Source organism: Ceratosolen solmsi, unplaced genomic scaffold, assembly GCF_000503995.2.
Source record: "Ceratosolen solmsi marchali unplaced genomic scaffold, CerSol_1.0 scaffold45, whole genome shotgun sequence".
NCBI lineage: Eukaryota > Metazoa > Arthropoda > Insecta > Hymenoptera > Agaonidae > Ceratosolen > Ceratosolen solmsi.
In genome coordinates, this window is record NW_011948436.1 from 311,453 (window position 1) to 332,182 (window position 20,730).

Below are 20,730 nucleotides of genomic sequence, written 5' to 3' on the forward strand. Positions count from 1 at the left end.
CTTGGTCGTTGTTTTTAAGTCGTTATATTTACTGTGTTGGATTATTTTTAGGGGAAAAAAGGATGAGATCATTGCGATCATTAGCAGATGTTAGCTAAGAAAGGTGCGATGCCGATATTTTAAAACTCTTGTTTCATTTAGAGCCTCTTAAATATCCTCATATTGATGATCATCTTAATCAACTCTTACATTTTTGTCATATTTATTATGATACTCATAATTAAAATAATAATAATATATACATACAATTCAAATACACACAACACACCCACACGCGCGGGCGCACACACATACGCAAACGTATACATATGTATATATATATATATATATATATATATATATATATATATGTCCGGATGATGATATACTTCAATGGCTACTTACGTTATGTAGTTTGTAGTAGAGACCACAGGCGTTGCAGACTGGCTCACCCGCTTGATTTCTTCTCCAAAGGGTTGTTGTCGCCGTTTTACAGTTTGCGCAGCTCGTACCTGCACGTCTGGCTGCACTTTGTAGCGACTGTACTCGCAGAAAGAAAAAAATATTTATTAGCACATTTTTAGAACTTTTTAAAAAGTCTATATAGGTACTCTGCCTAACTAATATCTGGTCGAATACTTTGAATTATAAACTATTTATCAAATTTGTGTATTATGATTTTATAAAATTTCTTACTAAGGAAATCATTAAGTCGTTCGAAGAATGCAATAACTGATCATCGTATTAAAAGCAAAAAAAAAAATAATATAATAATGCTCGTGTTATAGTACAATTGGTTTATGATGTTGATTTCGTCGGCAAATGAAAAATAATAATGAAGATGACTTCTGGTCTCCTCTTCCATTCAGTGGGCACTAGTGTGCGTACTAATAAGAAAATAACATATCGATTTCGCACTCACGCAGTGCAACCATAACAACAAAAATGAAATAAATCTATTCTTCGCGAGACAACACGCGCACATAAGTAAAAGGACCAAGACATAAAAGATTGGGCGGAGAGCCATGCCATTCGGAGTGAAGCTGAAGCGCCAAACGTAAAGCAGCTTATGATTTATGGGCTGAAGGAATGACCGCGAGAATGACAAATGACGTCGCGTGGGTGAACTGGGACCCGTCGTTCGTTCGACCAACACGACTGTTCAAAAAAAAAAAGAAAAAAAAAGGAGAGCTGATACTTCCTTGTGATTCGTAATCCTTTTATAAAACTAGAGATGAAGAATTAGAAAAGGAGACGTAGAAGTCAGAGGAAAAATAATCGATTGAGGGTGTGTACTCATTTGAGAGCCTCTTTATTTCTTTTGCTATTTGTGCTTTTACGTGCACGCGTGCTAGAAATGGCGCTAAAGAGTCTTTTTTATAATATAACTTTTTTTATATATACAACGCAATCGAAGTACTACTCAGGACTTGGTACCATGTTCCCGATACCTGTATACCAAGCTTGCGTACCTGCCAGCTTACCATCGATCTCCGGAATGGCGAACACTTAGCGAAAAAATCTATTATCCCAAAAGATAATAAGAACTTTACTTTGTAATTTACTAGTACATGACTCGAAAGCAAATGTCTTTTCTGAACTTAAATAAAAAATTACTTTTATTTTTAATTAATATCCTAATATTTATCCATGAATTTGAGGGTATATTTATTTTCACGTTCACTTTTATATTTTATAAATCATGAACCAAGTGAACACTCATCTACCAGTTGTTTGTTTTTGTCTTAGATATAAAGTGGGTGTAAAATCAATATTTTATCAATATTCTCAAATATAGTGTTATTATAAAATAAAGCGTATAGAATACAATAATAAAGAATCATTTATATACTAGTTTTACTTATCCTGCTTTAAAATTATAAAACATTCGAGTGAAAAGCTAATTGCTTTACATAAACCAGAAAATATATAAGATCGAAAATTATGTTGTATTGAAAGATTGCACTAGTGAAAATCATTGAAGTCTTATTATATAATGTAGTAAATGCCATTATTCGAGTGATTTTGAAATCTACTTACATCACATTCACATTCATCAAAGCTGCTATAGTGACAATTTAATACATGCTTAAAAGTACAAATAATAGTTATGCACCGATTGGATAATCTTCTCGGGTGAGTGTTTACACTCTATTTTCTTTATACGAATTTAATGTACTAAAAGAAGTGTACGTAAAAAGAAACAGCATACAATGGCCACTATTTCGGACCACTTAACCTCTGAAAAGAAAGACCTGGAGAGCGTAAGAGAGAGAGAGAGAGAGAGAGAGAGAGAGAGAGATTGAACTAGACGAAGACGATACGGAGCATTCGGCATGATTTCTTTTGATGATCGTGTACCTGAGAGACACTGGCGACACGCCGCCGACGAAAAACTAGCCCTCGTATAATAGCAAATTTATTGAAATTTTCCTGTAACTGGTGATCATTGTTGGACAGCCTCTCAGTCAAGGGAAAATTACGAGGCTTTTTGTACTCGCCGCCGGCATCTTTCTTTGCGCTACGTCGATTCGTATTTTCCACGCCCAGGAAGGAAAAAAGAAAGAATTTTGAAAAGTGTCCTTTTTGTATTTTCTTGAAAAAGTTTCTGTGCATATTTCTATTATTATTTTCTATTTTAAAGTAATAAAAAAACGTAGAGAAAATGCTATTATTTATTGATGGAATTTGTTAAAGAAAGATTTTAAGTCAATTTTATAAGTTCGCGTATCTGCTTTAATTTTGTTTACAGACTTATGCCGTTATATCTAATGTATCTAATATATTTCGAAAAATAATACAAAAATTTTAATTCTTAAGTCAATCATATCGTAGGTAAGTCAATAAAAATAAATTAGAGCTTCAGGAAGATTTCTGATTGTTATATAAGGAAAAAATTTGAAAAACATTCGTCGTATTCCTTTGCTTTTTACAAGTACGTTAACAATTATAGAAAAACAATAGGAAGAATCGGCAGCAAACTGTCTAAAATTCTCCTTAAGGCCTTAACGACTACATTGGCAATTACTAGGGAATAATTAAATAACAATCCACCGCATGCGTTAAAAAGTTAGATTTTAATAAAAACTGTAAAAATGATTTAACTATCCACTTAATTAATAAAATGGAACGAGCTTAAGAATAACATATAGCGTAGATCGTGTGCAATCGTGCTTTATCACTTATCAAGCTTAGGTTGCGCAAGAGATGACTGGCAAGGGTAAATGTAACGGAGGGAGGTGGTTTCCGCTGACGCAGGAATCAATACCCCAGAAGTCACCGGCCATATACTCCTGAAGGCAGGGGTGATCTCCTATCTGTTCTAGATCTTCTAAAGATTGCAGGGGATTTTCGTGGCTTCAGAATTGCTCAAGAGCTCGAGCACGAAAGTCAGGCTTCCTAGTCAACTACTGTCAGCCAGGCAACTACTGTCTACTCAAAGTTCAACTGATAAAGCAGTTTTTTAATCGTTTTAATTCGGCATCAAATTCTCATCAAGTAATTTTGGGAATGAAATTTCGTATTTTCATACCGCGCTCAAACATCAGTTTAAGACATTCTACGATTGATATCGAAATTTGTTTCATTATGCCTAAATATTTTGGAATCGGCGCAATGATTACAGTTCCTGCATGAAATTAGAAAATAGAAAGAAAGCGTCGTTCCTCCGATCTTATCGACGATACTTATGTTCAACAAGACAAAATATAACGATCTTTGCAATAGGCGTAATTAAGTTTGGCGAAAGAAGCTTGAAGTTTCTACCCGTGGCAGCTTGCTATTTGCATTACCTAGATTAACGATTAACCTCGTTGGACATTCGTCGCAGTAAATTTGGAAAATGGGCGCTCGGAAGCACTGCTCACCCGATTCGGGCGGCTGTTGGAGCCTCGAGCGTGAGACCGGCAATTTATTATGCAAATGGCCCCTGCGCACACGTACAAAGGACAATACTTTTGCACGACTTGGAGATGCTGCGCGATGTTGTGCCAGGCAGCAAACCGGTTGGCCACTACTCTCGGAGGCAGAGCCCCGAACACTGACGGATATGACATTTCTCAAGTTCTCACAGGCTCCTTTTACCTCCTTTTACCACTAGCGGCAGCAGCACCCGCTGCGAAAAGCAGTTCCTCGATGCCGCTTCTTCGTATACCTTCCCTTCCCCGACCTTCCTCTTTCCCATCAAGCAATTCCTTTACATTTATTTCACTGCCGCCGCTGCTTCTGAGTATTACGACTTCTCCCGGTGCGCACTCGTTGCTCATTTTGTGCATGCATCTACCGCCGAATGCCAACGACGGAGCTTTATTAATTCCCCGTCCACTTCTCACTACGGCACTGGCCTCTGTTGCGCTTCGCTTTCTTTGTATCGCTGGCAGCGCGCCTCTGTTGCTGTAGCTTTTCAAAATTGAAAAGTCGAGTAGCGCGATCATGATGATAATGCCACGGTATGCTAATGAGCGGTGAGCTGTGATACGCCGCATCCAGATCGATCAATAAACTGGCACGGATTTAAACTTACTAGATTGATAAGTCATCCTCTTAACTTAAAATTACTCGTAATATTTAATTTCTAGCTGAATAAACTATTTGACTCGTATAGTAAAGTGCATTCCAAACGTTCATAAAAAATTATTAAAATCGAATTGCAACTGTTGAAATGCTTACAGCAATGTATAACTTGATCTTATCATTAAGTTAGATTCGTTCAGTTGTCTGCATTGAAATTGGGTGAATGTTTTTGTCTAAAAAATTCTTTAAAACTATCTATGAATGCCGTACTAGAGCACCTAACATCATAAATACACTATACGATTGCTGGATCGTCGAAATACGTAAAAGTCTTGCGTTTGCAGCATTGAAAAAGCATTAAAAGCTGACCGACTATCTATACTACCAACTAACAATCAAATTTGTCTCAATCGATGGTATGTATTACAGATTTTTCCTTACTAACAAGTGCTGGCAATCAACTATTGAATTATCGTCACCAGACGCTGTGCAATCCCACATCTTCATTTTCTTCTTTTGTTCACACACCGCTGAGAGTTTAGGATACGCACTTTAATATCCAATAATTCTTAAATCAATCAGCGAAATGCTTTCCTTTAGTGATGCTGTGTTCATTGCATAATCCTTAATCCATTCTTTAATATATAAGCATAACGAAATACAGGCTTCACAACGAACCATTGAAGCGATTTAAAGCTCAATGACAGGGAACATAATAAACAATGGAATCAACTGCATGAAAATTTGGACAAAAGCTCTATTTGCAATATTCTTTATCAATTAATAAAAATCATAAGAAACATATCGCTATTTTTATCTCCCAAATTTTTCCATGCTCTTATAGCGCGGTGGATTATCATTAAGATATCTTATTATGCATTGGCTTTATTTTTTATTAATGCAGAACAATGAATGCAGCAATAATTCTGCAAATGTGTAGAAATCGCGGAGACTCTTAAGATAAATCGGTAATTAATTAAAAATCTATAGTACAAATGGGGATTTAAAGATTTAATTATGAGAAACGTAATGGTTTTGCTCGAACTACAAACAAGTAGTGATTAGTCAACTGAAAATATAATAGGCATACCTTTAATTCTTATTGCCAAGCATTTATTGTCAAATACTCGATATCACTGAATATTCCACTAACTAAATATTTAGCGTGAGAGCACTTTCGTAATTGTGAATTATCATAAAGTCCTCACTTGTCACGTGACTAGAGACTCGAACATTATATATTAACCGGAAATTAAAAGCCTTAAATTGAAAGATATGATTTTTTCTCCATGCCACTTCTTTATAGCAAATTCAAAAAGGAAGGTGTAATTTAACAAAGTTGTTTACAACGAATAATGATTATACAAAAAAGATTTTGAACTCTGTGCCCAGAATTCTTATTGAGAATATAATTAAACATATCGAGTAACATAAATTTGTAATATATATTTGTTGCCGTATCTAAAATATGAAAGTACAAAGTACATTAATAATCATTCATATTGCAAGACAAAAAACAAAACAAAAAAAATTTACATTTATAATCAAAAACAATAAAAAAAGGAAACAGGTTGCTGCATAGGTCCCTCGATACGTACTAAAATGAATAAGAACAAGGTAATGTATGAACGGAGATAGCAGCAACCACGACAACGAGCACGAGTGCGACCGCGTCTCGGTTATTAATTACTCACAATGACTTTTCATAAAAGGCTATTCAATCGATTGGATCGCGATGAACCTTCCAAGCCCCAACGATCGAGAGGCCCCGGCTGTCACTCGATGGTCGATGGTCAATCTATCCCTTTACTTTGCAGTATCTCTTACGTACATAATCAAGACTCGCCAGTCGACTCATAATTTCAGAGGGAAATAGGTTTTCTAGGAATATACACCAGTTTTTTTAACTGGGTCCCCAGTGAAATCAGAGCGCACGCGCTGAAGGAAAGGAGTACGTAGCGGTGCCAAGCACATTATCATAATTCACTTCTTACTCTTCGGGCGTTGCACGTGCCGATCACGTACAACACTGCCTCCGGGTAACCCTTGAAATTCGTCCCATCTATTGTTCATAAATTAATCGCGAGTTTCGGAGCTTAATAAACCGCGGTTATGTGGAGTTGGAAGTGAGGATGGGGAGAAAGGAGATGGGTGGCGAGTGGTGGGTGGCGAATGATGAGATCAGGGGCTCTTCTCTCCTCTCGAGCCAATCAATTGAAATTCAGTGCTGCCACTGTATCCGACGCTCAAAGCCAAGTAGAAACTGAATTTTCCGCAGAAGCGTCGCGGACCTTTGTACAGACTGGCGAGCCGTAGTACAACGCTGTGTAAACGAGCATTTACGAGCAAGGCCGAGATAACTATCTCTATATCCTTGACTAAATCGTGACTAGAAGCCCTCGCGGTTTTGTGCCTATCAAACAGACTCTCGCTGCCTAGGAAGCGGCCAAAGAGGCCAGCTGAGAAAGACAACCAATGTGATGGAGACAGCAGCCAGAGAAGGAGGGGGAGGGGGAGAGAGAAGTAATCGACACAAGCAATAGAGCGCGTACTGCACTAAACAAACTGCCTAACGCGCATATCATGAAATTATTAATTTCGTTGCTATAAATGTGGAATGCCCACATTCTATCTCACTAACTGATTTTTCTTCACAATTTATATTTCATACTAATACACTTTATTTAACTTTTTATCATAAGGAAAAGAACATTCATGTACAAAATTTAGAGGTTATTTAATATATTTATACAAATTATATACATTGTATTATGACTATTTATTTATTATGACTATTATTAATATTTTTTAAATTACATCACTTAAAGTTTCATAAAATGTTAAAATGCCTGCTCTCGCTATAAAATTAATTATAAAGGCAGCACAATACCAAATATGTAACTGAATTTAGTCGATTAGTCGTGAATATTATAACGTCGATCAACTTTTATTCACATAACGCGTCAATTACATACCTTGCATTCTATAAAAATTCCTTTAGCTTAAATAAATTATATTTCGTTTCAGGATAAAATAATTCGATAAATTATTATTGGTAGATACTATTATAAATTCAGTCAATTTCGCTATTCATAATATTATCATCAAAGTATCAGTAATTTGTAATCTATAATCCAGGTACCGGTAACGCAAATGAAAAATTATAAAATAATGTTATACTTTTATGAATATTAATAACATTAGATTATTGAAAGGATAGATGAACAAATATGTGCATGGTGTGTATAAGTAATATTAAATGCCTTCCTTTAAGTCTAGAAGCATGTAATTTAATAATGAAATATATGTATTTTTAGGAAACATATCCTGCAATTATTACAATTATATATATAATTGTTACAATTGCTATACACAATTATAAGATAAATGATATAATTTAATTAAATAAACAATAATGATAATGATACGGTGTAAGAATAATAAAATTAACGACATCATGATCCATCAGGAAAATGTTAACTTACAAAAAAATACAAGAAATCATAAAAAAATTTCCACTTCCTTATTCAACTTGTCGACTAAATTTAATATTATATAAGTTTTAATATTATTTAAGATTTAATATTATAAAGTTTTTACAATACAAAAATCAATTTATTTATTTAATATAATAATCCGACTTTAACTTGAAAAACTATTCGATCGAAAAGAATTGGAAAGGTGCTGGCAACGAAGACGTTAATCGTAACTGAGTGTCTGCTGAGGAAGAGAAAAGAGCGACGCTGACGTTAACGAGGCAACACGAGAATTTGAAATACGCGCGACAGTTGTTGAAATACTCGAATTGATAACAATTAAGTGCGCCGATCGGCATATCAGATTTGCAGGATTATTGGGATGAGGTGCGAGTATGAAGAAGAAGCGAAGTTTTTTTAGCCCATCGTATGCTCGTGGAGATGATATAAATCGGAGTACACCCGGACAGGTGGACCGAAGAAATGTGCTTCAAGCTATTTTCTTTTCGAACTGCCTCGGTAAGTTTTTACCTGATTTTGCGTGACTGAACGAAAAGGACGTCAGCCATACCAATATAGAACAAAAAGATTTACATCGATGACTGGCGCCTGTAGAACGACACTTAAATAAGTGTGCAATTACGTGCCACCTCCTATGCGAGCCTGTACTTGGATTGGTGCTCCTTTAGCTCATCCTGCGCATCTATATATTTCGAGCTATAACGTTCGATTCAGGGGATCGCCGAAGATAGCGCACACGTATTCAGGAGGGCGCGCATACGCTTCTAAATGTATTTCAGCATTCGCGTGTGCATCTGTGTGCAAGGGACTTGTCTTTGTGACTGTGACAAGCAGTGGTACCACATTCCTAACACTAGCTCACTCGATGTACGCCAGCGTAAAGTCTCTTTCTCCTCGTTCTCCACCTCCTCGTCCTCCTTCGGCTCCTGCTCCTCCTGCTCCTCCTTCTCCTCTACCTCCTCCACCTTTCACTCCATACGATACTACACTATACTACACTACACTGAGAAAGGATAGTAACCCTTGAACAGTCTATACAAACTTGGCTGCACTTGCCTCCGAAATCCCAAGCACGGAAACCCACGACGCATGCGCACGACCGAGCGTGTGTTACATGGATGGCTTATCGCACAGACAACTTCATGAAACTACGCGGTGAAAGTTAAGAAAAAAGATCCAAAAAATGTATTTAACATGGTGATCGGCCGAGCTCTTACTCTACAGTCTTGCATATATTGGAAAATGCTACAGATTCATGAGTAAACTTATGTACACGCGAATTTCTGCATTCTCCATTAGTTTTTTCTTATTATTATGTTATATTTCACCGTCAGTTTATCTAAAGCATAATTAGTGAACGATATTTCGGTATCGGCAGTAATTTTCTGTGACTGAATAAGGGTGCTGCCCACAATAAATATAATAATAAATATAATCATGTACATTTTTCAGAAATTATCTATTCATGCTACTGTACACTCCAACAAACAAATCACTTGCAATTACGGTTGACAATATTAATTGAAGATTTGTTTTTCAATATTAATTGAAGACAAGTTGATCACTTTTTGTTAACAGTTGCTTCAGTAACAGAAACTAGTTCTCTTTTTCTAATAGTATGATGAACTTATATTAACATTATTGAACCTTAAGGCATAATCGATAAATTCAAGGAGGAAAATGCAAGGGCGAAGAGATGTATAGTTGTGCATAATGTAAAAACATCATGAAATCAAGATATTATCCATTGCCGAAAATTCAGGATGGCAACAACAGCCAAGAAGTACCACCATTAATAGCAACAACAGCATACCAGAATGAAGAATGAGATAAATGTAAAGGAGGATGAGAGAAAGGGAAGCAGAAAGAGCGGGCGCGCGCGAGAAAGAGATAGAGAGAGAAGGAGAGAGATGACTCGCTTTAATCTATATGATAAACAGTCTAGTTATATCCGTGTCACTTGAAAGTTCAAGACACGATGAGAGAAATGTGCGAGAGCGACGTACACAGCCATACAATCATGTGTATTGCCGTATTACTCTGATTGATGATCGCCACCAAAAATTGCTAGACCTTAACAAATTTTCCAACTATTTACTTCGCCTCGTTCACTGAATGTTCCTACTGCCCCGTTCATTCAAAAATAGCATATCGTCCTGAAGGAGACCTCCAGTGCACGTGCTAGCAAGAGTTGCGTGAGCACTAATTGGGCATTAGCATATAAGGTAGTTCCTTCTCTCTTTCTCTCCTCGTATGTCCACAAATGTGTTCTGGTAGATTATACCGCGATTTCATTGTAAAACCTTCGCTCTTTATTTAATTAATCGAAAAGAGATGCGACAGACACCTGGGTTATCGTGTACATGATATTGATGCCGAACATCATCGTATAATTTCCATAATTTCCCCAGACATCATAACGTGAACTCAAGATGATCATTTTCGTCTTCAATTATCAAGTATTGGCTGCTAATTGGCACTGACAGATTTCTAACTTGAAACGGCGCAGTTTCTGTTTTCTCTCAAACGATTAATTGGGCGTTGCTCCGACAACTTGATGATTCGCGACTCAACAATAGACTCACGAAATAATCGCGAGGAAATATGATAATTTAAATGATAATAATGGAGGAGGTAAGACCGCGAGCGTGTGAAATAATGCAAACTTGGATCATGTCGCTGCTGCAGTTGCTGTAGCTGGTACCAGACCTCGGTGGAACTGAATTTATTTAAATTGAAAGCGATGTTCCCGCATGTTCAGCAGCTTCTTCTGCAAGTCTCCTCTCCTCGTCCGAGGAGAAATCGAACAAAGAAAGAAGACTCGCGTTCGAGGCTGCCGCTGCCGCTGTTGCTGCCGTTGCTGCTATGGCAACATTCCCCACTTCTTTCTCTTTCTCTCTTTCTTTCGAATCCATCCGCGTGCACGAAAGAGAGTAACGTAGAGAAAAAAGGATAGAGAGAGAGGGGGGGGGGAGAAGCGACAGAACTTTATAGGTAGGACACACCGACATTATCCGCCCTGGCCACACGCTCATTCTTCTTTGCTTTTTTATCTCGTCTCTTCTTTTTATATCGAAGCCTCCCACGAGCTGCTTAAATAAGTCGCGCGTACAGCCCTCGTGAGAACCAGCAATTTCTCGGAAATTGATCCAAAGTCTTGGCAAACTAACCATTTCCAGCGTTTTAACTTAATTTGTTTATTTATGACAGCCTTGAAATGAATTCTGGAGTCCGTGTGGAAATACTTTTATAGACACCTCCACTTAATTTAGCTTGGAATTGTATTATTGCAAAATTGCGCCCGCCTCTTTCATTCGCCAAGGCTCCTCTTTTTCATTATTAGTTATTGAGCCTCGATTAACATTGAAAACTAAATCATTTCACTTTTCTACTACTCTGATAATCACTTCGCTCAAAACATAAGGTAAATCAAAATAATACAATAAGAATCACATAACTCACAATAAGTAATATACCGAACTATTAAAAAAATAATAATAAAAATTACGGATCAGTTCGACCCTTTAACAGGCGTAACCACTACTAATGAACGATTCTCCCGCAACAAAATCCTAACGTTTTCATCGAGGGCGTCCTCGTTAACAAGTCCCATCCTCTTCCATGCACGTATGCACTAGCTCCCGTAATCGTATTTACATGCCATAACAATGACGTAGCCTGAGTGCTCCCGGCTCTATAGACTTCGTAAATCATCCTCCGTATATCCATCTCTCTTAATTTCCTTTATTTTTACTTAACTTCTGGTTGGATAACACCTCGTACAAATGATAAACTCGTAAAGTCTAATATACTAATAATTCATGATCCATGATATGAGATGAAGAATTCATGGAATTTATCGGTAACCAAATTAAACGTTGCTTTGTTGTGAAAAAAAAACTATGCTTTTGGTAAATACAGAACTGATGATAGTCTCGGGAATGTCATACTTCGCCTTGAAAGATAATTTACCTGTTGTACATGACCTTTCACTTGTTGATAATCGATAGCTGTTTGAATTATAATGAATCATAATGAAAAATGGCATATTTTAAATTGTATAAATTATAATAAAATTATTTTTTAATACTTTTTGTGATTTACTTCAGTTAATAACAAAGTTAATTAAAAGTATAGAGTTATTCAATATTGAGTTTAAATTTCGGTAATAAAATTAGTGCAGTAAAAGCATGTCTGTTAATATATAATTAATTACTTATTCATATAAACATTAACATTGACAACAATTTATGTTTTACTATGTATACTATTTATAAATCAATTTCCTTCCTTCATCATAATATGCTAAAGGAATTTTATGAAAGATATATTGTATTCATTGATAAATTTACACAATATTTGATATCAACATGCTAGTAATTGAAAAGGAATAAAAAAAGAAAATAAAAATTAAATTGATAGTAGCAGTTAATTGAAAACTATGAAAGTTTATAAATACATTGAAACTTGTAACAGACATATGACTGGTCTTAAAAAAAGTTATCAATGACCCTATCCTATCTCTCCTTTATTTCGATTAGTAGTTAAAAAAAAACATTCTCGACCACAAATCATCTTCCTCTTCTTCATTTCACGACCCGAGAATATTATTAAGTCGACATTATGGACTGACAAAGGCGGCAGATATCGCGCGTGTCGTCGAAAAGGGATATATAACCTACGCTCATAGTCTTTTTCGCGCCTGCGTGCCAAGTAATAAAAAAGAAGGAAAAAGCAAATAAGAAAGAATAAGACAGCAAGAGAGGGTACGGGGGTCCCTTTCGGTAGCCAAGCAGTGTGAATAAATTATTTATATTCCATTGAAACGAGAAGAAAGAGTGCGATTCCTTTTTTCTAAAACCAGCGAGAGAAGGAGAGAGAGAGACCCGCAGGGTGCTCCTCGTAATTCACAACCCACGCGCAATGGCACTGCTTCAAACTTTTTACTTATTTCTGCTCTCTTTCTTTCCTCCTCTCCTCAATATGCAAAATCTTGCTAACTTTCACTCTTTCTTTCTTTTCCTCATTTCATCGGCTTTTGACACTTTCATCTCTCTTTCATCTGCGGTAACAGTAATGCTTCGTTGATCAGTTTCCATTTCTCAGACGAAACTTCGTTATTTTTCTAATTAAAATCGCATTTAATAAGAAATTCACAAAAATATCTATTGCAAGAATTGAATTAATCTTGAAATTCTATAGACACTTATTATTTCTGCAAAATTATCAATAATATGTTTATGATCATAAATTGTCAATAATATATTTTATCTATTACTACGCAATAAGATATATGTAAAGGTTAAATTTTACTTATTCTCTCATTAATTATTCAGATTATTTTATATTTAAAATTTAGTAAATTATTTTAATGTGGCCTACTAGATGCAAATTGTTTTTAGCTAAACAAAAATCGAAGCACCATAAACACTCTCTTTTAACACCCTAACACCACCTAGTTCTATATACGCACATTAATAGATCTCATTTGGTATGACTTAGATTTATGTTTTAGCGTCGTACACATATGGAACCACTGCGCAATATAATGCACGCGAGCAATATAATCATACCTGATAATACATTTTCATATCTCTCAAACCAGCTCCTTTTGCAATATCATATCTCTCTCTCTCTCTCTCTCTCTCTCTCTCTCTCTCTCTCTCTCTCTCTCTTCTTCCCCACCCCCCTTCTTTCGACTCATATCCTCTTCATGATGATTGAGCTTGTAAAGGGGGCAAGTAATCAGGACACGTGGTCGTGTTAACGAGGAATGCGGCTCATATTTAAACACAAGTAAAGGCACACGTACGCACTCCTGATTAACCGTTTTGAAGCATTACCATCCAGTAATTTAAAGATGCACTGAAAATAGAAGTAGCACAAAAGGTGCAAAATTCTTCAGAAATGATTATTTGTTATAGTGTCGATAAAAATATTTCGATATAATATACTTATTGAAATACGTATTATTTGTTATGTAAAATTGATAGTTGGAAAATCAAAGTACGCGGGAAATGGATTCATGCGTCATGCGATTGAGAAAACTAATAGTCAACTAATAGTCAAACTAATTAAATAACAATTAAATATGACTTGAGATATATGTGCACATCAGTTTCTCGATTTTCTTCAATAAACACGGGGAGGCAACTATGAAATTTTGCTACGCTATCCAAGTGTCGACAATGAATCCTGTGAAACGTTTGTGTTGAATGAGCCACAGCTCGCATCTAGAGTCTTACGTCACCCGAGAAAAATTTCCATTACTCGATTTAATATCTTGGATTTACAAGAAAATTGAAGATTTAAGAATACCTCATAAAACGTTTTTATGAGTAATCCTTTGCAACTGAAAATAAAAGATGCCTTTGATACACGTTAAACTCATTTGCAAATAAATAATTAACTCTTTTCTACTAGTATTACGGGCACCTAGAGAAATATAGTGTTTCAATAAAATTCATAATTTAACAGTCAACAGTAATTATTACTAAGCAAATACATAATTTTAACATGTATGCATTGCTGAGAAGCATAAAAAAAATATTGCATTCTTCTATACCTTATTATATATATATTGGTATTTAGAATCAAAATAATAATTTTTTTTTTTTTATTTTTACAGCATTAGAAAAAGGCCTGTTTCCCTTTTATTAGCAAGAGAAGCTCATTTCATCATTGTTCCATATTCTACGATATATCCGTTTATTCGCGCATGCTACGCTGCCGTTATATAACTCAGACAAATATGAAAATGCGAGATAAATCCGTTTTTCCCCTCCACACTGCAAAAACTATAAATTAATTCTCTCATTCTTTATTTGTATCTCCCCTACCATCTCTCACAGTGTCTCCACGTCCCAACACATTCATGCTTAATATTTTTTTACCTGCTTTACGTGTATAAAAATAAAGCGCTGTTCATCGATTGTATGGAGATATGTGACCACGCGTCTCCACTTAAACACAAATAATTTCAAACTCGCAATCGTGAGCACGTGTCTGTTGCCACACGTACATAAACATCCTCTAGAAAAGCATTAATGAAGTAGTTTCGATTATAGAAGGAATATACATATAAACTAGCGTCAAAATAGAGAACAAAATAGAGAATAATTTCAAAGAAGTAATTTACATGATTTATAAGCCTACAATCTAATATCCCCCCGCCTCAAACACCCTCTCAAAACTCCGTAGCCTTGATTCATTCCTAAAGGTACGTATAAAACGATTCCATTTCATTTTCAATATTTGAAAACTCAAACAAACACATAATTAGATATAAAAGCAGGAGTACTAATAGATACATTATGAGTGCGTTCATGATGAATCAATAAAAAAATGGTTTGTTGTCTAATACAATAATTATACAGAATACTTTAGAACATAAAGAGAGAGAGAGAGAGAGAGAGAGAGAGAGAGAGAGAGAGAAAGAGAAGAAAGTTTTACTAGCCTTATAAACAGTCCATTGACAATGACTTAATTTTCCAAAAACAAACCAAATCAAATGGCAAGATTTTGTCTTTATATTACTACCTTCCTGTAACTTATCCGAAATAATTAATTGTCGTGGTATCAGGATATTGCTATAAGCGTACTATCCTTGTCTATGATTCAATCTGTTACAAATCAAACGAATGTCAGAAAGAATATTAAATCTTGCTGGATATTTCAATATGTTAAAAAAGTTTCAATCAACTGATGTTTCTTTGTAAATACGCACATGTATATGTGTTTGCGCACATTCGTCGCTTTACGTTTTTGCTCATTAACACACGCATATACACATCAAATTTAACTATATGCAAATATTTATAATGGTGGTAATGAATCTTTAAATAGAAATACAATACCATTTACATAAATAAGAAAAAGAAATTGAATAAATCCAGTAACTTATTATTAAAAAAAAATGCATTCATTCGAATTGTAATAGTGCGAAACTACGAATTAATTTTTCATTATATAAGAATAAGAAATTACTATCAGGGATAATATCCAGATTAGTGAATAAAAATTTAAACGGACTTTTTTAATTGCTGTAAGATTATATTTGAAGATATAAAAAAGCCTTACTTCGAAACATCGTATTAATTTTCTTGGAAGAGATAATTCCATTATGAATAAATGAGATTATCAGTTTTCTTTTATCTCTCTTACCCTGGTAGCTACATATTTCGAGCAGCTATAGATTGCTTTTCTTTTTTCATTGTTGCCCTTTGTAATTGTCGAGCTAATTAAGTAGAACCAAAATGCACCTTAAAGATTATAATACAGGCTATATAAATGAGTCACTTGAATTGAAATGAAATCTCAAACACAAAAGGATGCATGCTGCTTCATCTCCTGCAAGGATTGAATACGAGATAACAGCGAGAAAAAAAAATAAGATACGGATGGCAAAAATTGGTATGAGAGGTATTTTTTGTTTAGAAAACGAATACTACAATGTTGAGATTTTGCAGGAACACACGTATCACGCAAACGGAGGAGAAAGGGCGGGCGCCTTGACGATTATAAATTGAAATGGATCCGGGTGAGGTTCGCTGTCCTCGCCGCTTCTCAAGCAAAAAGTGCCTGAAGGAGTGAAAAAAGTTCTTTGCGAAGCAGCGATGCGAGGAAACTTACGGCACGAAAAGTATAACTCGCAGAAAAAATAAATCCATGATAGAAAGTGAAATATATTACATGAGAATATTTGTATAAACTCACAGAAGGACGTAATTCGTTCCTTTAGTTAACATTTTTAATTCTATTAAAATATACGTTTGCTACTCTTATTGAAATTGTGTCAAATATTTTTATGCATAAAATTATTTTAACTATTTCCTCAAGAACAAATCTTCTTAGATTTCATATAAATAATTTTTGAAAATTCCACTAATTTATATTACTTCAAATGAAGCTACAGTAGTTTAAGTTTCTTTTTTTGAGTTTTTACTTCTTTTTATTTTCTTTTACTTTTACTTCTTCTTTTAACCTAAGTTTGCAATTATTTGTATTGGTCTTTTCATTCCTCTATTATAATTATCTTTACTATTATCTCAGTATTGCAATGTGCAAATGTAAATGTGAATGTAAATTAAAAAATTAGTCTTTATTTGAAATAGAACTATTTGATGGCATTGGAAAGAAATAATCAGAAGTATAAGAATGTTTGCTAAGGGTGTTCGATGCTAAAGATTAGAAAATGGCAGTCATGTTGTAGTGGAATAGTGAAAAGCATTGAATTACAGACAAAGCTGAAGGGAATTAGAAATAGAGCGGAGAGAAATATATATATATATATATCTATATATCTAGATAGATAGATAGACAGATAGATAGATAGAGAGAGGGGGAGGGAGGGAGGGAGGGAGGGAGGGAGAGAGAGAGAAAGAGAGAGAGAGAGAGAATGAGTGTGAGCGGACGAGAGGGGGAGGGGAGAGAAAACTAAATCTTATATTGAGATGAAAGTAATTAGGATTGCAGAACCAGCCAAGAGTCTACATATATAATATATAGTGTAATGTGTAGCCTGTCAGTCGCGCTCTTTACTCCGGTCCAAGCAACAGTATCTGAAGATTATTACCATAGTCATTAATGGGATCATCCTCTTACTCTCCCGCGAAACATTGTATGTACTGTGTAAATGTTACACATGCACATACGCTGTTTGATAGCTCCGCTTATTCGGCATAAATATGATTTTCTTTATTTTTCAATTTCTATCGATTTCAAGTGATAATTTATATTTTAACTCTAAGCAATCATCTGAAATAGCATCAACAAATATTTGTCATCGTAAAACGCTCGCACGAATACATTACCATGAAATCGAATGTCAGGTTACATTAAGTAGTCGTAAATACGTTTATTAGAACGTTAAATGCTAAGTGCCAATAGACAAATTACCAATAACATCAGTTGTTGAAATGTTTGAGTGGTTGAAAGGTTGGAAAGCTGATTATTATAACGATTATTATAATATTTCTTTTTAAAATCTCAATAAGGAGTATTACAAAATTTTAAATATCTAACTAATTATTCGTTATTGGATTTGATGAAAAGTGCAGTTTTTTCTTAGTATTAGTAGTTGTGTGATTGAAAAGTCACGGTTCAATATACGAATGAATGATTCTTCAGGTATCTAGAGCTGTGTTCGGAAAGCAAACACACCTATAAGATATAAAGCGAGAACCGTATTAAGCACACTCCGTTGAACTTTTAGTCACGACCACACCCAGATACACCGAGGCTCGCACACACCCACATAAGCCTTTTGGCGCATTTGTACATATGGAATCTCGTTATTCGGCCCGTTAGTTTATTTGTACTTTCGTTCACGCGACCAAGCAATTCTCGCTCGTATATCCTTTATCATCGACTGAAAGGCTTAAAAATTTGCTCTATTTCTCTCTCGTTATCTATCTATCTCTCTATATTCATCTTTTCTTACCTCTCGTCTACACACACTTGCACTACCAAGAAACTTGGAAAGTCAATACATTCAGCTTCAAATTTGGGAATTAACTTTTTTGCAAAACGTTAAACCAATCCCATTTGAAGGGCCCAATTTACACATTGTAATACGAATAAACTATATCATCGGTGTTCAATAATCCTTGACGTTAACAATCCTTTATCGAAGAAGTTTAAAAACTGTAAAAGTATAATGAAGCAGTATCAAAGTTCGTATAATGTCGTTGGATTTTGAAAAACAGGTATAGGTGCATCCTACTAGTACATGAAAACGACTAGAAAGGAGCGCGAAAAGCCTCTGAAAAAATGCTTAAAGGCTTCCCCGCTTTGGACACGCGGCCAAGAGAACATAATTCAATTACATTTCCAAGAATCCTCTCATGATTGTTCGGTCCGCAGCTATCACAATAAATTGCCGACAGCTCAACCGGCTCTCGCGCTCATGCTATTTAAAATAGTCCCTCTCTGTCTCTCTCTCTCTCTCTCTCTCTCTCTCTCTCTCTGCCTCTCTCTTTCTCCCCCTCCCCCCGCTCTCTGTATCTATCTATCACTGTATATATATATATATATATATATATATATATATATATCTCTTACTCCTTCCTCCTCCCCCCACTCGCAATCCCTCTCGCCGCGGGCCTCATGGGAGCAGGTTGTGCAACTACAGTGAGCACGCATGCGAGAACCGAGTCGAGACAATATGGCACGAGCACAGCCGCCGCCGCTGCGGCCAGTATCCTGTTCGGCTTATTGGGGCAAGGTGGCCAGCCTCGCTACTCTCTGATATCTCCTATCGATGATAGCGGCTACGAACACGATTCAAGAAAAAGACAGAGAGAAGCGAAACTCCGGGCTTTCGAACGCCATCGCTGTAATTCCTAGACGCATAATTTATGCCAATCTACGCTCGCTTGCCGTTGTGTAGGTGTGCTGATTTTTTTCTCATAGCGGTTTTCTACTAGCGATCGCTTCGGTGCTCGGATGATAGGACGGTTAAGCACTGGCCTAATTTAAGATCAATCTAGATCTCTCGGCAAGACCAAAATGACAGTTATTGGGTCAATACAATGGCATTTACAAACTCAGCTCGATCTATATAAATATAAATAAATTGTATAAAAAATTTTATACAAAAAGACTAATTCGTTTATAAATAATATAAGTAATGAATTTATACAGCCTCTTAAAGTACTTAGTTTAATAATAAATGCAGAAAGAACTTATTTAAATTGTTAATTCGGCCATTGTTTTATGAAATAATCATTAAGTTGTTAAAGCATTGGTTCCTAAATTACGACAAAATACCGTAAAAATTCATGTAGCAAATATACCACTTAATGATTTTCATATACTATTTATATAAAATATGTGATCGCATCGATAAATACAATGAGGTATGGGAAATATTATTGAAAAATCCATTCAATTTGTCTAATTAACGGCTTAAACGCACGTACATAAGTGCGACATGACTCGCATGTAAATGCGAAAAAGCATTAATTCTATCCATAAAGTTGCAATTATGACGTAGTTTACGATGCAAAGTATCGCTGCCTTTCACAAATTATCTGTACGCTTAATTGCTCGCGTAGAAATATAAAAAACGTTAATAAACTAATGTACATTACATGGATATAATACATAAGAGAACTTATGCCGCGAGATGAAAATCCCACAATGGGAAAAAGTCCAAAGATTTTTTTACATTTCAATGTACTGACTTGTTTTGCCTTGCATCGCGTTTCAATATAAACGCAACTTAAAGATTCTCCTCTCTCGTACTATTTCTTGAAAATTCATATTCAACGAAGAATACAATTAACGGTCTTGATTTATGACTTCAAACGCACGATTTCGCTGAATTAAAATGATCGTGCAGTCCTATAGCTGAAACAAGTGTGCTTCGACACCAACAGTTATTTTTCCTTTCTTGATAATGTTGAATATTCAGTTAAACAATAATCGGTAAATACTGCTTAATTATACATTGCACGTAATGAAAAATATATTCAATAAAAGTAAATGCTCAATACAAAATACAAAAGTTCTTTTCTAACAAGAACCATTAATCTTTCAATTTAGCAAATAAAAGAACGCACATTTCTCATTATCGATTTCAGCGTGAAAATTAACACTCTATTCAAGAGATACTCTGTAATCATTCACCAGGCAATAAAAATTTAATTAAAAACTTAGTTGCGGAATCTCCGTGAAATCTGCGACTTTCTTTTCATCTAAGACATGCGAATCAATTCCCGATGAATCACTCGGACGCGCA

General features: G+C 35.3%; 1 protein-coding gene across 3 annotated transcripts in view; it reads right to left on the reverse strand.

Annotated features, from left to right (window-relative positions):
* The window catches only part of LOC105365009 (trans-acting T-cell-specific transcription factor GATA-3), a 154,784-nt gene that overhangs the window by 13,037 nt on the left and 121,017 nt on the right, over positions 1-20,730 (reverse strand). For all 3 annotated transcript variants that reach the window (XM_011503061.1, XM_011503058.1, XM_011503059.1), the window contains exon 5: positions 385-519. In XM_011503061.1, the coding sequence (XP_011501363.1) occupies positions 385-519 (135 nt within the window). The remainder of the gene's footprint in view (positions 1-384; positions 520-20,730) is intronic.